The 23,170-nt window shown below is 33.4% G+C and overlaps 1 protein-coding gene across 7 annotated transcripts; it reads right to left on the reverse strand.

Annotated features, from left to right (window-relative positions):
• Nucleotides 1-333: 333 nt before the first annotated feature.
• On the reverse strand, nt 334-23,167 carry LOC120191046. 7 transcript variants are annotated; one of them, XM_039194052.1, is made up of 13 exons: nt 4,320-4,490; nt 3,827-3,908; nt 3,282-3,386; nt 3,066-3,182; nt 2,632-2,872; nt 2,369-2,526; nt 2,020-2,287; nt 1,866-1,959; nt 1,663-1,762; nt 1,364-1,423; nt 1,127-1,210; nt 917-1,021; nt 334-830 (listed from the first exon to the last, which is right to left on the reverse strand). In XM_039194052.1, the coding sequence occupies exons 1-13, from the start codon at nt 4,358-4,360 to the stop codon at nt 531-533; spliced, it is 1,755 nt and encodes a 584-aa protein (XP_039049983.1). In that variant the 5' UTR covers nt 4,361-4,490; the 3' UTR covers nt 334-530. The 7 variants fall into 7 exon arrangements, with proteins under 7 accessions (XP_039049983.1, XP_039049978.1, XP_039049980.1 ...); XM_039194047.1 differs by having other exon boundaries at nt 917-1,033; nt 4,320-4,489; XM_039194049.1 differs by lacking the exon at nt 4,320-4,490 and adding an exon at nt 23,148-23,167 and having other exon boundaries at nt 917-1,033; nt 1,866-2,287; nt 3,827-3,910.
• Between the last annotated feature and the right edge of the window lie 3 nt (nt 23,168-23,170).

Genomic DNA, 23,170 nt, shown 5'->3' on the forward strand with positions numbered 1-23,170 from the left:
TAATTGAGAAGAATGAATTATTTTGACGCGAAACACAACAGCGTCATAGGGCACATGATTTTAATTGGAATTCCAACAGGAGTTAATGCATACTAATCCAATAAACAGAATACTGGGGTTTTCATTGCTTACACCTAATTTTATTGAATGAAACGTCAAACTTCCATTGAATTATCTCTGTCAGCTAGTTGGCAATCCTTGCAGGAAAATTAAGGACGTTATCCGCTTTTAGGTTCATGGTCCCTCTTATTTTCATTGATGATTAATGAAAACTTGGATGTACAATACATGATGATTGTTCAACTGAGAATTATGGGAAAAAGAATCCAATTGTTCTTTTTTTAAATGAAAAGTAATTATTAATTACATGCAGAAATCCATGATGAACATTCCTCAAACAACTACTTACAATCAAAGATAGGAAAATAGATTACCCCCTTTATTTTTATATGTTATCTAATCTAAGATTGTGTATGGCATTATTACACCCTTAGAAACTAAGCAAAATTTTAACTGAAACAAATAATTTATTATGTGCATAAAAGATACCTAAAGCTGAAGTCATAAGGTATAATTTGAACAAACTGTAGAGGAGACTCCGTTTTAGCTCTTTCAAGATACTTGATTGCTTCTTTTACTAGTTCATTAGGTAGTTGAAGGCAAATCCAATCGAGCAACGAATCTAAGTCCTTAGCAAATTCAAGCAAGTACCAGTCCAACAGCTTAGGGATTGCAAACTTTGTTGACGAAATCCCAACAGTAGCCTGTAAGTACTCTTTCTTTGCGATTTCCAATTCGGCCTCAACATTAGAAGCGGTATATATTCGCACCTTCGTTTGACAGAAGCGAAGAATCAATAACCAGTGTTATATGATGTTAATAAGAGAAAACCTAGCAGACAACGTTACAAACTTACAGCAGGGGAGGACCAGCTTCCGCATGAGAGGGCAAATGTCACCAATGGTTCGGAAAGTTGCAAGCCAAACATGCTCCTAGCAAGCATTTCATCATTCTTGGAACCCTTTGTAAAGGTCTGATCAGAAGTGAAGGTACAAGAAACATGTTAAAGAAGAATCGATTATCAAGCTGATAAAGTTTCAAGAAACTTAAATGAGGCACCACTTACAAATTTTGAGTGGTAAGGCAATCTGAGAATGAAATGTTCGATCGTTATTGAATTTAGCGGGTGTCCCCCAATGTTTATAGTTGCCTGTTTCATCAATTTTTTTTTATTAAACTACCGATTACATCTAATTAATCGAAATGATGTAATGTCAGTATGGTTGGACATGTAACAGAACACTATCCTAAGAATGAAAATCAACAATATTCTAAGGAAATCATGTGTTCTGCACATCCATACCTTTCTCATCAATTCAACAACCATCTCCGGACTCTCAGGTACTCCATGTTCTAAGAATGCCTGAATCAACATCATGTAATAAATGATTTCATCTTCTAGAGTAAACCAGTTATCGTAACAGAAACCAAATGCATTAAAAGATGGAGTACCACCACAAGAGAATGTGGGGTTTAAATGCATGTGAAGGAAACTAGTATGAAATGATTAGCTTGGATTTTTCGGTACATTTAAAATCAATAGTTAATAAGTGATACGAGCCTAAATCTTTTCAGTTTATACTGACAGAATCTTCCACATACATTCATCATGCAGGAATTGTAGATGTTTATCCAGAAGGCAAGCCTCTCCTGATGATTTAGGTTCTGCAAGTTGAAGGAGGCAAGTCTTGATAGGAGTAGCCTGGAAATTCAACATAAAAAAATGATCACAATTCTTCATAACTTCTTCAGACATTAGAATACATAAAATAAGATGAAAACTGATCTATTAACTGATGACTTACTTCAGCCTGCGCAGCAGAAATAAAGAATTTGATGTTCGATTTGGGTTGATCGAGCCAGCATCAATTGAAATCAAATGCTTATATGGCCCGATATCTCTCCTCCCAAAATTGGAGCCAGCATCAATTGAAATCAAATGCTTATATGGCCCGATATCTCTCCTCCCAAAATTTGAACAAATACCATAAGGGTCCCGGAATTTCGTTTCATCCCTGCTTTCTTGGGAGCCTGACATTGATAGTGAAGGAAAACTTTCTGCACTAGACCTTCTCTTCATTGAGCTCATTCTTAAGAAAACGGAGGACAAGCATTTCACAAGTTCCTCAGAAACTTTATTCGGACCATAATCTGCCAGTGGCCTTTCATCTGAAGTGCTAAGATTTCGCACTTCTGCACTATCTTGGTCTCTCACTCTGCATTCTAGCTGAACATGTAAAACAAGTCAATACTCATTTAACCGCAAATAAGTCTACTATAACTTGATGGAAATGGCATTGCTTCATGCCTGCAATTTTTGAGTATCAAAACGTTTCTCTGCAGGTTTTGAATCAATCAAAGGTCTCATCACAGGTGTTGTCACTATATGGCTTTTATCCACCAAGGATCCCTTATTGCTCTTTGTGGAATTAGTACATGATTGGTTCTCCTTTCCTCTCCCATCGTCTAAAAAATAAAAAGTAATAAGTTTTGCATCCTACTTTCACTTCAAATAAATGTTTCAAATCTTAATGCCATGACAATAGTATTTAAAATACCAAAAAACCTTACCTGAAAGAGATCGCATATGACTCGCCATGGATGTATTTCTAGTTAAAGTTCTTGGTTGCGGACATTTAGGACCATTATTCGGGCAAGGCTCACTCAAATCAATTGAACTCTCCATGTTCCTTTTTGACGATGATGTATAGACAGCTTCTTGATATAAGTCTTGTCTATAGAGAACCACCTGTTCTTCAAGCCGGACAATCTCCTCCTCCAGCACCGCCACTTCTGCTAAAAGCTCCAATGTCTACAAAAGTAGAATCCGACATTAAAATTCCTGTTTGACAATGTCCAAATGCACAATTCGGTCACTTCATCTGTTTCTAAAGTTCTTTAACCGCAATGGGCATGACCCCAATACCAACATGGAATCCTTGAAACGTTTCCATAATCTTTGAAAAGAGACCAAAAAGGAGTCAATGAGATGATGAGTTACTAACAGGAGGAGGGAGATATGGAGGAAGACGAGGTAAAGCTCCCAAAGGTCGGTTAAAAGCTCTCTCCAGAGCTCTGTGAATGTTCTCTTCCTGTCTAAGCTTCTTCTTCAGTTTATCAACCTGAAGAAAACATTGGAGTTTCAATACAATCAATAACTACAGTAAATCATTGTAAGAAATCCAAAAACTTGAAGAAACTCTGGATAAACGAGGTTATACATCTTGCTGTAAGGTCATTTTTCTTTCTTTGGTGGAGTCTCGTGTATTCTTCATTGCCTTTGTTGCAACAATGGGTGGCTTGATCCCCTGCATTTCAGCCTTCTCCTTCAAAGAAAAAAAAGGTTGCAATCAGTTAGAGTTATCAAGCATTCAAGAACAAAAAGTTGGAAGAATCAAAGAACAAGGGAAAAATTTTGGAACCGCGTAGTTGCCTACTAGTGAATGAAGCCAACCCACATTTGTCTGGAAAAATTCCAGGGAATCTCAACTCCAAGGGAATAATACAAAAACCTTCTTTCATTTTACATTTGAACTTTTAAAACCCGCATTGGATTCCAATCAAAGAAGCTTACTTTTCAAAAACTATCCAGGGGCTGTGAGGCTCTTTCTTGAAATTGAAGATAATTAAGCAATAATCACATTCCTTCATACATACTACAGTCCAAACCGTCTTTCAAAACAAATTAATATTAAAATAATCAGTAATCCAGGGACCCCAATTTGGCCATTGATTAAAGTTCTTAATTACTGTGATCAGTAATTACTTTTTCATGCTTCCTAGGAACTTTCTTAGCCTGAACAGACGTCCCGACTCTGGTATTCATCTTTTCCAACACTCCACCAAATCTGCGAAAACCCAATTCAGAAACTTCAACAACGATCACATAAACAACAATAACAATGAATAAGCACGGAGAAAAAACAAAAGTAGAGTGATCATAATCAGACCTTCAACAGCATAAAAGAAGAAGAAAGAAGTTCAACTTTCCACAACAAAAACAGGCAAACTTCAATGCCTCCGTCCAAACAAGTAAAGACTAAATGACAAAGCTTTCATATATTTTAAAACGGAGAAGACGCCCGAATAGCAGTTCTAACGAGAGCAAGGAAGCAGAATAACTAGGTTTGCAGCAGTGTCTTGGCTTGTTTGGAAGATAAATTTCAAGCAAAGGAGTATTATTAGTAGTGGCAGGTGATGTGGGAAAAGATGAGAAAGATGGATGTTATTTGCAAAAGGCAAAAAGGATAGAGCTGTGCATAAACTCCACGCACAAACACTCCTTTGCTTGTGTCATCATGAATCAACGTGCATCTTCTCCTTTTTCCCACTTCACTAAATTACTAATACATTCTTTAATACCCTTTTAACCTGTAAACCATGTATATAAAGTTTTTATAGATTACAGAAACTGCATGATCTTCTTCTCTCTGTTATGGGGTGTTGCCTTATTTGGGTTGACCCTATCCTTTTTGTGTGAAAAGAAATCATGAAACAAAAGGGGAAAAAACTGAAATTGGAATTTCATTTTCTGGGTTAGGGAAAACAGAAAAAGCGGGGAATTTTAATATTAATTCGGAAGTAAATATTTGTTGTTTCCTTTTATTAATAATTTGGAAAGTAATGGAATGGTTTTTGTAGGCAAAAGCTGCACACATCACATGCTTGACAACTAAACTTCTGGATCATGAATTGGCAGTGTTTAATTAATATACATATCATAGGTTACAGTTCACTTTCCCATTCTTATTGATTTATTTATTCCTATGAATCTCGCATTGCGTGTATATATATAAATATTTACTATCAAATTGTCAAAAATTATTATATAAAAATAATTTTATATTTATTTAATATTAATTAAATAAAAAATAAATTTAAAACAATAATATTTTCTTACTTTTTTGGTTCATTAATATCAAATTTCTATTCATACTTTTCTATACATTTCATCAGCATCATTATAGTGAATTTTGATTATTGGTATTGGAATTCAAGAATAATGAATGAAAATTAAATTTTTAATAAAGTATCATAATTGGATTTTTTAACATTATTTATCTTTTGGATTTTCAAATAATATAAGATATTTTAAATGATTTCAGTTATAATTTTAAATATTATTTTTATTAACAGTATATTAAATAATAACTTAAAGAATGTAATTATAAAAATATCATTTATTTTATTATTTTATTAAATTGATCGAAAAAATCTAAAGTTAACAATCAATAAAAACTTCGATATGAAGTCGACTGATATTAAGCATATAAAATTTAGATAAAATAAAAATATTTAGTAAGTTTAAATTATTATCTTTTTTTCTAAGATTTTGTTTTCGAAAGTTGCAATCCTAATTCCCACCACCTTCTCTTAGAAAGGAAAAATATTTATTTATTTGTTTATTTATATTTTTCCATAAATATGATGAAGGACAAAATTTACCGCTTAAATGCAAGGCGGCAGTAAACGACTACCGCCAAATCAGAAAAGCTGATATATTATTTGATAATGGGTGTCCGGAAGAAGGAAATCGCGTATATATTATTATTAATTTTTATATTTGAAGTAAGATAATATCTATTTAAAAATAATTTTTAAATATTTAATATTAAAATAAGAATTATTATTATTGAAATTTTCAATTGAAAAAAATACATTTCTAGGTTTAGACATAAGTAAATGAAAATTGATAATAATCAATAATTTAATAATAAATATTAATAATAAATATTAAATAATTGATTATTATTAACAAAAAAAATATGATAGAATAAATGGAAAAGGAGTCAAAGTGATATAATACAAAAAAAATAACCGAGTTCTTTTTTTTGGTTCTTTTTTTAGTCTATCTAAAATAAAATAAGAGATCATATGAAAAATGTAACTGATTATTTCGCTTCTTTGAGTCACTGGACATCCGTCGGGAGTTTCGAGGTTAATATCAATATTTTAGCAACAAATCCAATAAATCTAAGCGTAGTCTTTGGTGTATTGATCTTTTTTGGAAAGGGAGTGTGTGCGAGTTGTTTATTTCAAGAATAAGTTGGATTCACCTAGTCGTACTTTTTTTCATTATAACTAGAAACATTTATATTTTTGATATTTGTAATGTTTGGATTTAAAATTAAAAAAAAAAAAGTTTATCGAGATCGTTTGGTTGGTGCGCGTATCTATTATCAATATTCAATAACATACAAAATTGATTTTTGTTTAGTTATGGTTAGGGATAGGCATGAGACCTGAAGCCGACATGTTCCAACCCGATCAGATTAAGTTAGGTTTTTTTTAAAGTTGGGTTTGGGTCAGTTTTTTTTATAAGGTGATGTTTAGGTCGGGTCGGATTCGGATTTGTGGTGAAAAATACCCGACCCGACCCGAAAAAAAAAATTACATTATGTATTTAGGAATAATTATAATAATACCCCTCTATATATTATTTTTTTCAATTAAATCATTGTTTTATTGAATAAAAATAATATTTTTATTATTTTGGGTCGGTCGGATCGAGTTCAAATTTTATCTCAAAAAGTCGGGTTAGGTTCGAGTCGGGTGAAGGATATATATTTTTCGGGTAGGGTCGGGTGAAGGATGTAAAATTTTATGGGTCGGGTCCCGACCCATGCCCATCCCTAGTTATGGTTGAATTTTGGGCTAAAATGAATAAAAAAATAAAAAAGGATGTATAGATTTAAGAACCCCTCACCTTTGTGGATCTGCGACGTGTATTTTTAATATAACGAGCATGGCTGAACCAAAATGGAAAGAGAAACAATATTCTTGGACGACATTTCGTGACAGGGTTGCTTCTATGAGTTTTTAATATATTAACGTAGTTATTAATAATGTGGACATACCCATTCACATATAAATAATAATTTGATAAAAAGATTTAATATTTTAAAAATATAATATTTAAATTTAACAGTTAAAAAATATATATTAATATCCTTTAAAATTATGAATAAAACCAATTACATTATTAAAGATTAAAACTACTCTAATAATTATCTTCGTACTATTAAAAAATATATCGATTAATAATATATATTGGTGCTGGACAGTTCTGCGGTGCGACGCCTAAAAAACGGCTAATATACGGCGTGACCGGTTAAACAAGTGACCGATTAAAATTTAGACCGGTTATGTTATATTATTTAACCGAAAATATTATAAAGTACAATAACATACTAGGTAGCGCTTATATAATGTAATAGGTAGCGCTTATATTTACCTATTTTATAAGTAAACCGGTATATTTATACCGATAGCATTGCAAATTTACCTATTACATTATAATATGTTGAAAGTGTCCATACTTTTTATAAAAAGGATCGATACTTTTTTTAAAGTTATGTAATTTATGTTTCAAATTTTTTTAATAGTGTTTCATGTTTTCCACCTACAATATTAATTTAATAATTTCATTTGCACAAAAAAATTATTTGATTGTTTTGATATTTTATAAAATAATATTTAGAATTTAAATTTAACAATATTAACCAAAGATAATAATAAATATGTAATATATATGTTTATTGTTTTTAATTTAATAATAATATATATCGTAACGTAAAAAATAAATCATTAGACGCCTATAATTACTAAATTAATATCTTAAAATTCACTCAAAAGATAACCTTAAATTAATATTTTCCACAGTGAAAAAAGTATGGACACTTTTATAAAAATGATAGATACTTTACAACTACCTATTACATTATATAAACGATACATATTACATTATATAAGCGCTACCTATTACATCATATTTTTACCTATTATATTGAAAGTGTCCATACTTTTTATAAAAAGGATCGATACTTTTTTTAAAGTTGTGTAATTTATGTTTCAATTTTTTTAATAGTGTTTCATGTTTTCCACCTACAATATTAATTTAATAATTTCATTTACACAAAAAAATATTTGATTGTTTTGATATTTTATAAAATAATATTTAGAATTTAAATTTAACAATATTAACCAAAGATAATAATAAATATGTAATATATATGTTTATTGTTTTTAATTTAATAATAATATATATCGTAACGTAAAAAATAAATCATTAGATGCCTATAATTACTAAATTAATATCTTAAAACTCACTCAAAAGATAATCTTAAATTAATGTTTTCCACAGTGAAAAAAGTATGGACACTTTTATAAAAAGGATAGATACTTTACAACTACCTATTACATTATATAAACAATACCTATTACATTATATAAGCGCTACCTATTACATCATATTTTTACCTATTATATTGAAAATGTCCATACTTTTTATAAAAATGATCGATACTTTTTTTAAAGTTATGTAATTTATGTTTCAATTTTTTTAATAGTGTTTCATGTTTTCCACCTATAATATTAATTTAATAATTTCATTTACACAAAAAATTATTTGATTGTTTTGATATTTTATAAAATAATATTTAGAATTTAAATTTAACAATATTAACCAAAGATAATAATAAATATGTAATATATATGTTTATTGTTTTTAATAATAATATATATCGTAACGTAAAAAATAAATCATTAGACGCCTATAATTACTAAATTAATATCTTAAAACTCACTCAAAAGATAACCTTAAATTAATGTTTTCCACAGTGAAAAAAGTATGGACACTTTTATAAAAAGGATAGATACTTTACAACTACCTATTACATTATATAAACGATATCTATTACATTATATAAGCGCTACCTATTAAATCATATTTTTACCTATTATATTGAAAGTGTCCATACTTTTTATAAAAAGGATCGATACTTTTTTTAAAGTTATGTAATTTATGTTTCAATTTTTTATAGTGTTTCATGTTTTCCACCTACAATATTAATTTAATAATTTCATTTACACAAAAAAATTATTTGATTGTTTTGATATTTATAAAATAATATTTAGAATTTAAATTTAACAATATTAACCAAAGAAATAAATATGTAATATATATGTTTATTGTTTTTAATTTAATAATAATATATATCGTAACGTAAAAAATAAATCATTAGACGCCTATAATTACTAAATTAATATCTTAAAACTCACTCAAAAGATGTATATACCTAAATATGTAGTTATTGTACATACCTAAATATGTAGTTATTGTACATACCTAAATTTAATGATAATATATACTTGTAGTTATTGTATACCTAAATATGTACTGCGAATTTAATGTTGTACCCACCCTTTAACTACCCACCAATGCCACATCCTATTGAAAGCAGCACGACTGAAACATGTTCAAAATGAACCTTTGCTTACATCTCCATACTCCTGGACCACTGAACTTGCACAACAAAATTTTTGCCATGGATAATACTGATGTAGACAATGTTAAGCCAACCGAGGAATGCCATGAAGTACATAATGTTGATGAATCTGACAGATTGGTTGGTCAGCTCTTCTGTTCACGTGATCAAGCTTGGTACTTTACAAGGGATTCGCACGGGAACATGGGTTTAGTACACGTAAGGGAACAACACGGCTTGACGTGGAAGGGAATGTGAAGACACAAGAATTTTGTTGTTCCAAAGAAGTGTTTCGAGTATCAAAAGTCAATATTGTTGATCGTCAACGTGCTCATACGCCAGTCACAAGAACAGGATGTAAGGCTAGAGTCGTAGTTACAGCAACAAATACAAACGATCAGTGGGTTATAAGTAAGTCTGATCAGAAACATAATCATGCATTGTGCACACCTGCTATGACACCATTATGCGTTCTAATAGAGCTGTAAGTAAGGTGATATCGATGAGGCAACAACATTGAAAGAGGTCAGTGTTGGCACGTCACAAGTAATGAACTATTTAACGCAGCAGGCAGGGGGCTATCATAATGTTGGATTTACACATAAAGACCTCTACAATGCACTTCAAAGAGGTAAAGCAAAGGAAATTATCGATGGGGATGTGAATGCGCTTATTGCCTACTTTGATTATAAGAAACATGATGATCCCGGGTTTTTTATGACATACTCGGTAGACGAATCGGGGACATTGTATAATCTTATTTGGTCGGATTCTACATCGAGATCGGATTACATGCTTCGGTGATGTAATTGCGTTGACACAACGTACAAAGATAATTTGTATGGTCGACCAATTATGCCTATTGTTGGTGTCAATCATCACCATAACACAATTGTGTTTGCCACTGCCATAATCGTTGACGAGATGTCTCAATCTTTCGAGTGAGTGCTACAGAATTTTTTAGAAGCCATGATGAATAAATCACCTATTTCCGTTGTAACCGATGGGGATAGGGCAATGCAGAGGGCTATCAAATCTATTATCCCTTATGCTAAGCACAGATTATGTTCTTGGCATCTTTCTCACAATGCACAAGCTAACATTGGTGACCCAAAGTTTACAGCAGCATTATCAAAATGCATGGCTTCCTGGTGGACAACCAAGGAATTTGATATTCAATGGCGTTCGGTTGTTTCAGAATTCAACGTCCAAAAGTATCCATGGGTGATTGAGAAGGGAAATACACGACACTTATGGGCACAAGCATATCTAACCGGTCATTTCTTTGCCAATATTCGCTCAACACAAAGGTGCGAGTCTATGAATGCTTCACTAGCTATTGCACTGAAACACAATAAGACATATTTAGATGTTGTTCGTGCAATTGAAGATGGAATTAGTAGAATGCGTATGAACGAGTTGAAAGCGGATTACTTAAGTTCCCATACGAAGACCTTCCAGATCACAAAACTGGTCGACCTTGAAAGCCATACCGCTGCAATTTTTACCCGCGAATCTTTTCGTGTGTTCCAAGATGAACTTATACGGGAGACATTGTACCGGATTGAGGCAGAGATTAAGTCCTTATCAGATGAATGTCAACATTATATTTTGTCAAAGTACGCAGAAAAAAATAGGTAACAGAATCGTATGTTTTGCATTTTTTTTGATCATGTTCACAAAAAGTCGAACATAAATATGTAGGAATCATAGACAACGAAAAGTCAGCAAACTGTAATGACATTCATCTTACCCACACGAATAGAAAATACTCAGAAAATACAGGTAGTTTCTCAAGTAGACGGTCGACGTTATGCCTGAGATTGTAATCAAGTTTGAATGTTAACATTCAAATGTATATTAACGATTTTGAATACAGTAATTCAATTGCTCCAAAACATGTTCTAACCTCATCTTTGAAGACCAAAGGGCAACAACAAAATTGTCGACACAAAATTGCATAAATTCAAATAATCCTCTTCTGAGGATAACATCTACAACAAGAAGAAAATGAGATTAAAGTTCTACGCTTATATGTTAAAATAATGGATACAAAAGAATAGAATTAAAACCTGCAGGCAGTCTTGGGATGTAGGCAAGGACACCATTGAGATAAAAAATTAAAAGTTTTCTTGAAGGCGGCGTTGCAGACACGATATACTTGTTTGGATCATCATCATCATCATCATCGTCATCATCTTCATCGTCAGCTTCATCGTCATCATAATCGTCATCTTCATCGTCAGCTTCATCTTCATTGACCGCTTGGTTGTCCACATCTGTTAAAAGAAAATAAAATATAGTTCAGAACGTGTAAATGTTTAGAAACATAAATAATGAATTACCTAACTCGTTTGATGTCGTTGACGTAATTCGTTACGCAACATGGAGACTTCATGTTGCAATGATGAAATATCGGATCGTATTCCACTCACAAGGGAATCAATATGCTCCCGAAAATTGACCATGTATTCCCATCACGGTCTTAATTGTGACATCCTCTACAACTGGAGCTTCTTCCATCATTGCGTCTCCACTTGGTTGCTCTTCTTCATGGCCAACGGGGTCCATTTCCTCCCTCTCTTGATCTAATCCGACCTCCTTGACACGCTTCCAACCGAGTTTTCAACAAAATCATCCGCTTTTTTAATAAATACCATGTCAATCTTGCGGGTTAATCGAACAGGGGCGTTATGCGAAAAATCAACTTCTTTCTTCTTCAACAGATGGGTGATGACACATCCATATGGTAGTGTAGTTGAAATTGTTGCTCCCTTTGTGACCATATATACAATTGTATTAAACATGAGTTTTGCAATGTTTGGAGCCGTTGGATTTATACTTTGCTATCCACCAATAATCGATGTCTCGAAGCGTTGAATGTTTTCCCCCACTAGGCCGGATATACCATGTCAGCATTTTGTGAAACACTCTCGACTCTACATCGAGGTGAATTGGGCTATTTCTAGCAACCCGTTTAATTGTATATCAATCTACACCATTTTTATCTTAATCCCCTTTATTCGCTACACCTAAACCCTCCGCAATAGTTTCTGGAGATATATATATACTTCCCCATGACATGTGTATTAATTCCTATATTAGTCTTATTAGGCTCGTGCTGTAAGGAAGCATTGTTGTAGAAGACTCTAAACTAGGTTGGGATAATATCTTGGTTCTACACCAAGGAATTCAAGCCAACCCCAAGATGTAAATGTGGATTTAAAACTAAATGCATATTTATCATCAAACAAGAAACCCAGGTCAATGACACATTCGGAACGAATCTTCCTTACTTTAAAACTCGTCTGCCATCTTTGTTTCTCCATATCGGATCTAAAGTCCAGAGTTTCGAAGGACCTGATTTCCTCAGAAGAATCGTTTGTTACAGAAGGAGGTTGTGGTTGAGAAGAACTGGGTTGAGAAGAGCTTTGAGAAAGACCGCGCTTCTGACGCTGACGTTTTGGAGCCATTTTGGTTGGATGCTATTACAATGGAACACAAACACATTCAGGAAAAAAACTCCAATATAGAAATCAATCAAGCCCATAAAATATCGATAAATTTACCTGAATATCTGATCGTCACTTATGATAACGCTAGAAGAGAGAGGAAGAGTTATCTTCTGCCTGCTTGCCTTTATGTTTAGGGTTTTTCGATTTAGAGTACTATATATAGTGAACGGTGGAAAAACACTTGATATTTAAATTAGTATCGACAGAACATTAAACAGTGTCGATACATATTATATACAAATTCTCTCATAAAACCTGTAAACTTGTACCGGTTAGATTGAAAAATTACATATTACATTATACTTTTGATTTTCGATGTTTTTGGGATCGACACTTTTTATATATGGAGCGACACTTTATGGTTGCACCATGTTTTCCATTCATTCTGGACCAAAAATATCGACACAAACTAAAAAAGTCGAAAATTATTAGACAATTCTCTCATAAAACCGGTAAACTTGTACCGGTTAGATTGAAAAATTACATATTACATTATACTTTTGGATTTCGATATTTTTGGGATCGACACTTTTTATATATGGATCGACACTTTATGGTTGGACCCTGTTTTCCATTCATTCTGGACCAAAAATATCGACACAAACTAAAAAAGTGTCGACACATTATTTAGACATATTCTCTCATAAAACCGGTAAACTTGTACCGGTTAGATTGAAAAATTACATATTACATACTTTTGGTTTCGATGTTTTTGGGATCGACACTTTTATATATGGATCAACACTTTATGGTTGGACCCTATTTTCCATTCATTCTGGACCAAAAATATCGACACAAACTAAAAAAGTGTCGACATTATTTAGACATATTCTCATAAAACCGGTATACTTGTACCGGTTAGATTGAAAAATTACATATTACATTATACTTTTGGTTTTCGATGTTTTTGGGGATCACTTTTTTATATGGATCGACACTTTATGGTTGCACCCTGTTTTCCATTCATTCTGGACCAAAATATCGACACAAACTAAAAAAGTGTCGACATATATTTAGACATATTCTCTCATAAAACCGGTATACTTGTACCGGTTAGATTGAAAAATTACATATTACATTGTACTTTTGGTTTTCGATGTTTTTGGGATCGACACTTTCTATATATGGATCGACACTTTATGGTTGCACCATGTTTTCCATTCATTCTGGACCAAAAATATCGACACAAACTAAAAAAGTGTCGACAAATTATTTAGACATATTCTCTCATAAAACCGGTAAACTTGTACCGGTTAGATTGAAAAATTACATATTACATTATACTTTTGGTTTTCGATGTTTTTGGGATCGACAATTTTTATATATGGATCGACACTTTATGGTTGCACCCTGTTTTCCATTCATTCTGGACCAAAAATATCGACACAAACTAAAAAAGTGTCGACGCATTATTTAGACATATTCTCTCATAAAACCGGTATACTTGTACCGGTTAGATTGAAAAAGTACATATTACATTATACTTTTGGTTTTCGATGTTTTTGGGATCGACACTTTTTTTATATGGATCGACACTTTATGGTTGCACCCTGTTTTCCATTCATTCTGGACCAAAAAGATCGACACAAACTAAAAACGTGTCGACACATTATTTAGACATATTCTCTCATAAAACGGTATACTTGTACCGGTTAGATTGAAAATTACATTACATTATACTTTGGTTTTCGAAGTTTTTGGGATCGACACTTTTATATATGGTTCGACACTTTATAGTTGCACCCTGTTGGCCATATTGTAAATTTGCCTTTTACTTTAAAGTATCAACATGACCCTTAATGTGTATAAGAAACATATACAACAACATACTGCTAACTTTTCTCATCTCATTCATAATTATATTCACATACAAAATTTAAATCGTATACAAAATTATAAATCTTATACAAAATTAACCCTACATTTACATCATTGCATCCTTTTGTTATTCTTATGTATCATGGAAGCTTTTGTTATCTTATGTCTTCGTTCATTTTGATTGTGGCTTACGAGATCGTTTAATATTCGCGATCGATCCCACTCTCCAACAACCTATATTCAAATTGTCAGAACGTTAAGTATTGTAAACTACAGCATTCAATCTACGACTTTTAACAATTTTACCACAAACGAATTTTTCTTTCCACTTACAAAATCACCAGCTGCCCCTGTAGAACCGATCGATTCCATCCACATCATCACATACATGCCGCAATCATGTCTGTTACAAAATTTGAAAACCACACATGTCAATTATGATGAATACTGCATAAATTAAGCTTTCTATTTGTGATAACATCTCATACCCATTCAATTGCTTATTCTTCTTATGCTCCACAAATTTGAAATTTTTCAAGGGATACTTTCCTAGAGATCCACAGGATTCAACCCAAATGCGTTTCTTATTATAAGAATCTAATATTTTAATCTGCATTAAAATAGAAGAAGTTATGATCCAAAAAAATTATGCATTATAATTTACATAATGTCATTTCATACATACATACATACATACATACATACATACATACCAATCTCTTAGCATCCTTCACTCTCTGTTTAGCTGCTTCAGTTGTAAACATATTATCATATATTGTTGCAACACGATCTACCATATCTAACACCAATATATACCAATGTGAATTATGGTAGTTTATTGTGACCATGATCTGCAACAAATTTCACACCCAATTTGATAAAATTCAACATTCTATATCCGAAAACATCATTTGCAATTGGTATGGTGTCTTACCTTCTCACTGTCGGTGAATTTCACATAGTTATTCAGTATGGGACCCCAGAAGGTAGCAATACTCTCAACACTTTCTTTGCTGTTGGCATCCAACGCCTGCTGCTGCAATTACGCAACAAACATTATTAATTTACTGTCTATAACACTACTTATCTCCATTTATTAATTTAACTCACCGCTAAGTGGTATGGAAGGTAGCCAATCCTCCGGAGTGACTTCTGAGAATCGTAGCATACTGTCCAGGCGACCAAATCAATAACCTAACAAAATTAATTACACAATCAGAACATATTCAATAAGTTTTAACATTTACTACTTTCTACTTACCACACCGCCAACCCATTCCGTAGGCTTCAACGTTGCAACGTCGTATACACTAGCGAATTGATTTCCCATTGAGATTACATAATATCTGTATGAATCATTAGGATTAATATGTTGTCATGAAATATTTAAATATAACTCACAAAGCAATATATTTCACTTACTCCGATTCTAATCACATTCCATAAATAATCACAAATTGCAGCTTCGATGTCATCAATTCCGCTTGGAATATCCGCTTTTTCAACCTACAATTTTGCATACAAATTTTTGTCACAACAACATAATAAGAATCAAATTAAGTTTTCTTTTATTCAACTTACCTTCTGCTTCTTCTTCTGGGGTGCAGGACATTCCGAATCCAAATCTGCTACTATAACACTCTCCGGTGTATAAATGACATCGACTTCCTTCCTCCTCATTTCTTCCAACTCTTCTTCTTCCTCCTCCCTCTTTTTCTTCATATTTTTTTCAGTTCATCGTATTTTTTCTACATAGCTCTTCATCTCTTTTATTTCACCCTTCAATTGATCTCCTTCATCCAAGTATTTATCAACCACCCCTTCACCCCCCGTAAGTTCACTCCTCAATTCCACAACCTCCTTCACCACTCCCTCAAATTTTTCACCCGTCACCATCTTAATATCACCCCTTAAACCCCAACTTCTTTCACCACTTCACCCCTCAACACTCTACTTCTTTCACCACTCCATCTATTTTTCCTTCCACTACCCCTTTATGCCTCTCAAGTGTATCTTCACTATGTTTTCCCTCACCGTCCCACTCACCGTCTCCCCCAATACAACCATCCCTCCTTTCCTCTCCTCTGCCTCCTCTACATCCTTGCCAATAACCTTCAAATTAAATTACATATTAAACATTGATTATATTCTTAATATATTAATTACATTTATACCCTTTCTTGCTTCTTCGCTCTATCCAACTTCAACTTCACCATCACTCTAACCACCTCTTCCTTCCCCCATGCACGGATGCGTGCCACTCGGTTCTTTCATAAGCCGACACTGCCTCACAGCCCGACCAAAAATCGAACAGTGCAACCGCATTTATAATAAAATTTATATTTTTATATAAAAACACAAAAAGTTATTCAACTCATTTACCTCTAAGATTGCTATGCCCCTTTGAGGTATCTCTGGCTGCCCTTTTTAAAGGTGATATTGATTCAATCAATCTCGAATGGATATATTCAGCCCAATGAATCACCTTCAAGCCCGACCAAAAATCGAACAGTGCAACCTGCATTTATAATAAATTTATTTTTTATATAAAAACACAAAAAAGTTATTCAACTCATTTACCTCTAAGATTGCTATGCACCCTTTGAGGTATCTCTGGCTGCCCTTTTTAAAGGTGATTATTGATTCAATCAATCTCGAATGGATATATTCAGCCCAATGAATTCACCCTTCAAGCCTTCATCACAAATGAGCTTCATATGTTCCTTGTTCGTTGACGTATTACCCATTGGACAAAGAAAGATACCGACAAGGTATAATAGAACTTTGGCCTTCAGCTCATCCCCAACGTAAGATCCACTTTTTATTTCCTCTTCAATTTCACATATGTCACCTTATGCTTCAAACCATATTTGGAGGCAAGTGCTTTCCAGTCCTTACTCTTACAGACTTCCACACACTTTTGCCTTCATTTTCTACCCCAATACGGCTGCAGCACATGGGATCCCGAGAGGAAATGAAAAATCACCATACTTAGCAATACATTGTCTGACATCAAATTGCGCCATCAAGGATCGACACAATTCCCTCTGAATAGGTCGATCCCTTACTCCTACCAACGATCCAAAACCTATTTCTCCCAGCACATTCAACTGACCCTTCTCCTTAAGGTGTTTAATTAATAAATTCACCCTTTTAATGCTGCATCTTGTCGAGACTTCCTACATTTTTTAACAATATATAATGTTATAGTTCTTATATATTTTGTATCAACGTATTTACAAGTTTAATGAATACCTTATTTTCATGTGATTTCCTCCGTTCTTTGTATTCTTTACTATCATTCCTTGACTGTGTGATGTAAGGTTACTTTTCAACATCACTCATTGAATTCCATTTGGACCTCACATCTTTTGTCACCTAATATTAAACATAAACGTTTCTTAATCAATACATTAACACTAAATACTACTCAATGTCAATTTCATTTTACATACCGAACCGCTCTGTGTGTCATCTTCCTTCATCCTTTTACATTCGGCCATACTGTCAACATTTAAAATTTGTAATCAATTTAAAGTTTATCGATACTTAATCCCATTACCATTTCAACAATAATAACAAAAAGACATTGATACTTACTAGAAGTACATATATCCACCCTTTGGTTGCTTTCGAGTATCAGCCTCAATTTCAAAGTCATCTGCTCCACCAACAATTTTCCAACCCATTGACTCCATTTTTCCTTCATATATCAGTTTACGCAAATCAAATTATTTTGTTACATACACTTTATTCAATATACAAATAATACTACTCTTGTGGTAAAACGGTTTTCTTCAAAAGAATTAAATGGCCACACCAATGTGTCGGCACATTTATACAACTTATAATATCATTTTCTACTTATAATATTTAATAAAGTTCGATATTATATTTTTCCTTGAATATCACTTTCTACCTGCAATCGGTCTCAAATGCTTCTTTACTCCAAAACCCCAAAAAACACATAAAAACCCTATCACGATTACTGTAATAATAAAAAATTAGGGTTTCGACACATACTTTCGATTCGACGCAGCAACAAACAAAAACTTCGCTTTAGAAACGCCTTCTGAAATGCAGCAACAATTACGCTTCGATTTCAAAAAATCGTCCGTTCTATCTATTTTCAAAGGATATTAGCTTATATTTTCATCAGATATGTTATTTATTTAATCAATACAAATACAAAAGTGTCGATACTTTTATGTCAGGTGTCGATACTTTCGAAAGGTAATTACCTATTTCTTTGAAAGTGTCGATAATTTATTACACGTACTTACGAAAGTATCGACACTTTCAATATCCGGTATCATTTTACCGGTTTTATCATTTTGATACCTGTTTTATCATATTTTTACCTGTTATATCGTTGTGGATCGATATTTTTTTTAAGTATCGACACATATAGGCGCTAAAACTACTTCTCTTTTAAATTCACAAAGGTCGATCCTTCCTTATATAAAGTATCGACACTTTCAATATATCCGGTAACGTTTTACCGGTTTTATCATTTTCTTACCGGTTTTATCATATTTTTACCTGGTATATCGTTTTTGGATCGATACATTTTTTAAAAGTATCGACACTTTATAGGACTTAAAACTGCTTCTCTTTTAAATTCACGAAGTGTCGATCCTTATATTAAAGTACCGACACTTTAAATGTATCCGGTAGCGCTTTACCGGTTTTATCATTTCAATACTGGTTTTGTCATAGTTTTACCTGTTATATCGTTTTGGATCGACACATTTTTAATTTGGATCGACACGAACCGACAAGTTAAGTTTGCCGGTTGCACAATTTTTTAATATTTCTTCATGACTTAGACCTACTACATTATTATTAGACAACATTTCCGGTAGCGCTAAACCAAATTTGTTAAATATCTTTTAATGTATCTGATAACGCCGTATATTAACCGTATATTAATCCGCCTTTCCTGAGACATTCCCATCGGTGCTAGAAAATGTACGACCCATATAAAAGGAGCTACAGTGTGAAGTAGCTGTGAAACTGAATGCAAGAGAATGATGGAAGCAATTGATTCAGAAGCAGATGCTGATTTTTTTTTTAGAAGTAAGCTCAGGTGAGCGTTGAACGCCGCTCGTGATTGGAGATGATCTCCATCTGCATGGGCCATGCTTCAATTGGCTTCTTCTCCAAACCTTCGGATCAATCTGTAACTAACCATTTTTTATTTATTATTTTCCGTTTGTAACGTAATTATTCGAATTCAGATTTTTTTATTTTTCTTCTCTAGATATTTATTATGTATCCGAACATATTACATAAAATTTGATATACTTACATTATATTGAAATTCATATTCATATGAACACCGACGAATACCATAAACTCAAAATGAAAGGACCTTGCCCCCCACTGAAACATTTGCCTTAGTGCCTTTATACACACAAGTCCTGTCTTCTTAAAACTGCAGATTTTATACACATTATGTGTAGGGATGGACGTCGGACCCGAACCCGACAGGTTCCAACTCGACCCGATTGGGTTGGTTTTTTAAAAAATCGGGTTCGAGTCGGGTCGGATTGGATTTTTTAAATGTGATGTTCGGGTCGGGTCGGATTCAGATTTAGGGTGAAAAATACCCGACCTGACCGGCCCTAAAAAAATATAATTTCACCTTATATATTTAGAAATAATTATAATAATACATCTCTATATATTATTTTTTCTCAATTAAATCACTGTTTTTATTGAATAAAAATAACATTTTTTATTATTTTAGGTCGGGTGAGATCGGATTCGGATTTTATCTAAAAAAATTGGGTCGGATTCGAGTCGGGTAAAGGAAATATATTTTTCTAATCGAATCAGATCGGGTGATGGATGTAAAATTTTTAAATCTAGTCGGATTGGTCTAAATCCACCCATGCACATCCGGGACTTGTATTTTGTGATGATGGAATTGAAAGGATGCATCAACTCTCATGCCTTTAAAATCATTGTATCCTGTCACTAAAGCTGTCATCTTCCTTTTCTTTAATCAATATCACTTTTTCTTTTATTCTGAATTTAACTTCACTCTAACATGTTTTTCTCAGCTAAAAAGCATCACTTACTCCAATAAAAACAACGATCATTGCACTAACAAGCCCTGGATATAAAAAAAAGTTAGCATTTGAGAATATAATGGAATGAAAAACCCATATAAAATGATTGTAGATTGACAATTAAACAACAGTTCAAGTAAATGGGTTTCTGCAGTTTTAAGTGGGGGAAGTGAGGCCAAAATAGAAAAACGGACAAGCCATGGATTTTATGCAGTAGTCCAGATCCTGATAAAGGGGGAAAGCAGTTGCATGCTAAAAGGTAGTATCATTAGTAAATGGCAGCATGAATCAAAACCCACTTTGCTTTGGAGCTCCGAGTCAGCTCAGTATGAATACTTTTGCCAGAGTCCCTGTTTTGGTTTTCAGTAATTTCATCATCTGAAGTGGCAATCACTAATCACGAATCTGCATTAGAGAATCATGGAGCTTAAGTGCTTAATGATGATATTCTGATGTTAAAAGAAAGTGATTCATTGTGCAATCAGAAGTGAGGAACGGGCTGGTATGATTTTCATTCTGATTAAAAAAACAACAATAGTCACTTATGTCCCATTAGGACCTCACATAAAAAATGGGAAAGTTAGCTAAATCCAGCTGGCCTATCTGATCACTATCTTTCCTTTAAAGATTGTCTTCTGATCAAAGGACAAGAAATCTATGGCTTAAAAAATCCATGCCTACACGCGCATCATGTGTTAACACAGATGCAAAGGCTTTTACATTTGGATCCACTCTTTTAGATCTCAAAGGGAAGGTGAGACTATTTTCTCCATTAATGGTGGTCCTAGCCTATGAGAAAGAAAGAAAAGGTAACAGAAAGATTAAAGGAGAAAGTTTCCCCATAGAAGAAACTGAGATGAACCCTTTATCATTTGATAGAATATTGGTTAACATCTGCATTTTTCCAACTTCTTTGAGGGATCTATCTTGGATGGTTTTGCTTAATATTGAAGCATTGGATGTAATCTTTCCATTGAATACAAGAGACGAGCACTTTCTAGGATGTTTTTTGTTTTGTGTTGGAGTTCATTGCTGCTTGCATTTAGAAAACAAATGATCATTCTAATTGTATCATCAACTGAAGTGTGGTTATCGAAAGCGAATTAGCTTGGAGGTTCAAAAGCTGAAGTAAAGTCTTTCCTTTTACAAAAGCTTTTTAATTTTGGAGGCTTGTGCCGAAGCCTCTCTTTCAGTGGCAGGTGATGTTGAAATGCGTGTACCTTTGATCGATAAGGATTATGAAAAAGACTTGAGAACGGGCACACTAATCCATCGACAGTTTTTCTAACCTTCCTTTCGATAAAAAGATAACATCGTATAGTCCTGCTTGTTCTTCAATCGGAAATAAGAGTTCTCATGAAACGAGGCCCATTCAGAGTCACAAAGGATGGCCTAAACCTTACAGGCTACACATGGAGAACGCTAATTTGCCCGTTTTATTTCACATGCCATGCCAAGCCTTATCTTCTTAGAAACTCCTGCCGTGTGGGGTTCTCTTACCGAAATAGATTTCAGGGTTACAGGTGTGCACCAATCAAACTGTAATCAATCTAGAAAGAGTTGTAGTTCTAGTTGAAACGAATTGTTTTAGTAATACGTTTCAGGATGATTTTTGGTTCACAAATTTTGTGATAATCAGTTAATCACTCAAGTTGGTCATGGAGTTGCTGCTGGCAAAATATACTCCCTACGAGTCTATTATAGGCTCTGCTCCATCATGCAATTCATCAGTTTCTATTCTCTGATGTATCTCACAGTTTCAGTCTTCAGTTCCTATTCTCCTTGCATACCATTACACAGTGTTCCCAATAATTAAGGATATTAATGGAAATGGAATCTGGGGTGGCTCCACAGCACGTGTTAGTCAGCAGCTGAATCTCAACCGATCTTCCACACTTGAATCCGATTTGATACCCACTAACGGAAACAAGAATCAGAATCAAAATTAAGTGCTTTCTTTATACTCATGTTTAATTAATAATTGCTGCACCTGAAACATGCAACACATATATCCCATAAACAATACAGAAAAGTATGATGACAGGTTGCCATGTGAAAAGTGGTTAAGTCAAGAAAAATGTAAGCAATACATCGCTTTGAAGAAAAAAAGAATAGCAATACATTGCACTCCTCAATTTCGGGAAAGATCGGATACCATAATTCTAGGGACCAATTATGCAATTAGCATTTACTGGGGTCGTGATTGGTGTTGAGAAACGCACTCATCCTCTGATCAAATTGCAGCCATTCTACGAGGTTAAGTACTAGAATACAAGAGGTAAAAAGGATATCTCCAATCCCAAAAGTGGATTAAAATTCATCCCTAACTGGCGGTATCAAAGTCAGCCCCAATAGATTGCCACTTGCCAACAAAATGGAGTACAGGAACTTCAAATATACGATCATTGTTTTCCATATATATATATATATATAT

The sequence above is a fragment of the Hibiscus syriacus genome, unplaced genomic scaffold (genome assembly GCF_006381635.1).
Source record: "Hibiscus syriacus cultivar Baekdansim isolate YM2019G1 unplaced genomic scaffold, ASM638163v2 tig00116964_pilon, whole genome shotgun sequence".
Classification (NCBI taxonomy): domain Eukaryota; kingdom Viridiplantae; phylum Streptophyta; class Magnoliopsida; order Malvales; family Malvaceae; genus Hibiscus; species Hibiscus syriacus.

Bases quoted from the DNA above. Each gene is read 5' to 3' on its own strand.
- LOC120191046 (XM_039194046.1), bottom strand. From the start codon at position 4,360: ATGATGACACAAGCAAAGGAGTGTTTGTGCGTGGAGTTTAT. The intron at 3,387-3,826 runs GTAATTACTGAT...TTTTCTTTGAAG, and splicing joins TTCCTAGGAAGCATGAAAAA to GAGAAGGCTGAAATGCAGGG. The intron at 831-916 runs GTAAGTTTGTAA...TGTCAAACGAAG, and splicing joins GAAGCTGGTCCTCCCCTGCT to GTGCGAATATATACCGCTTC.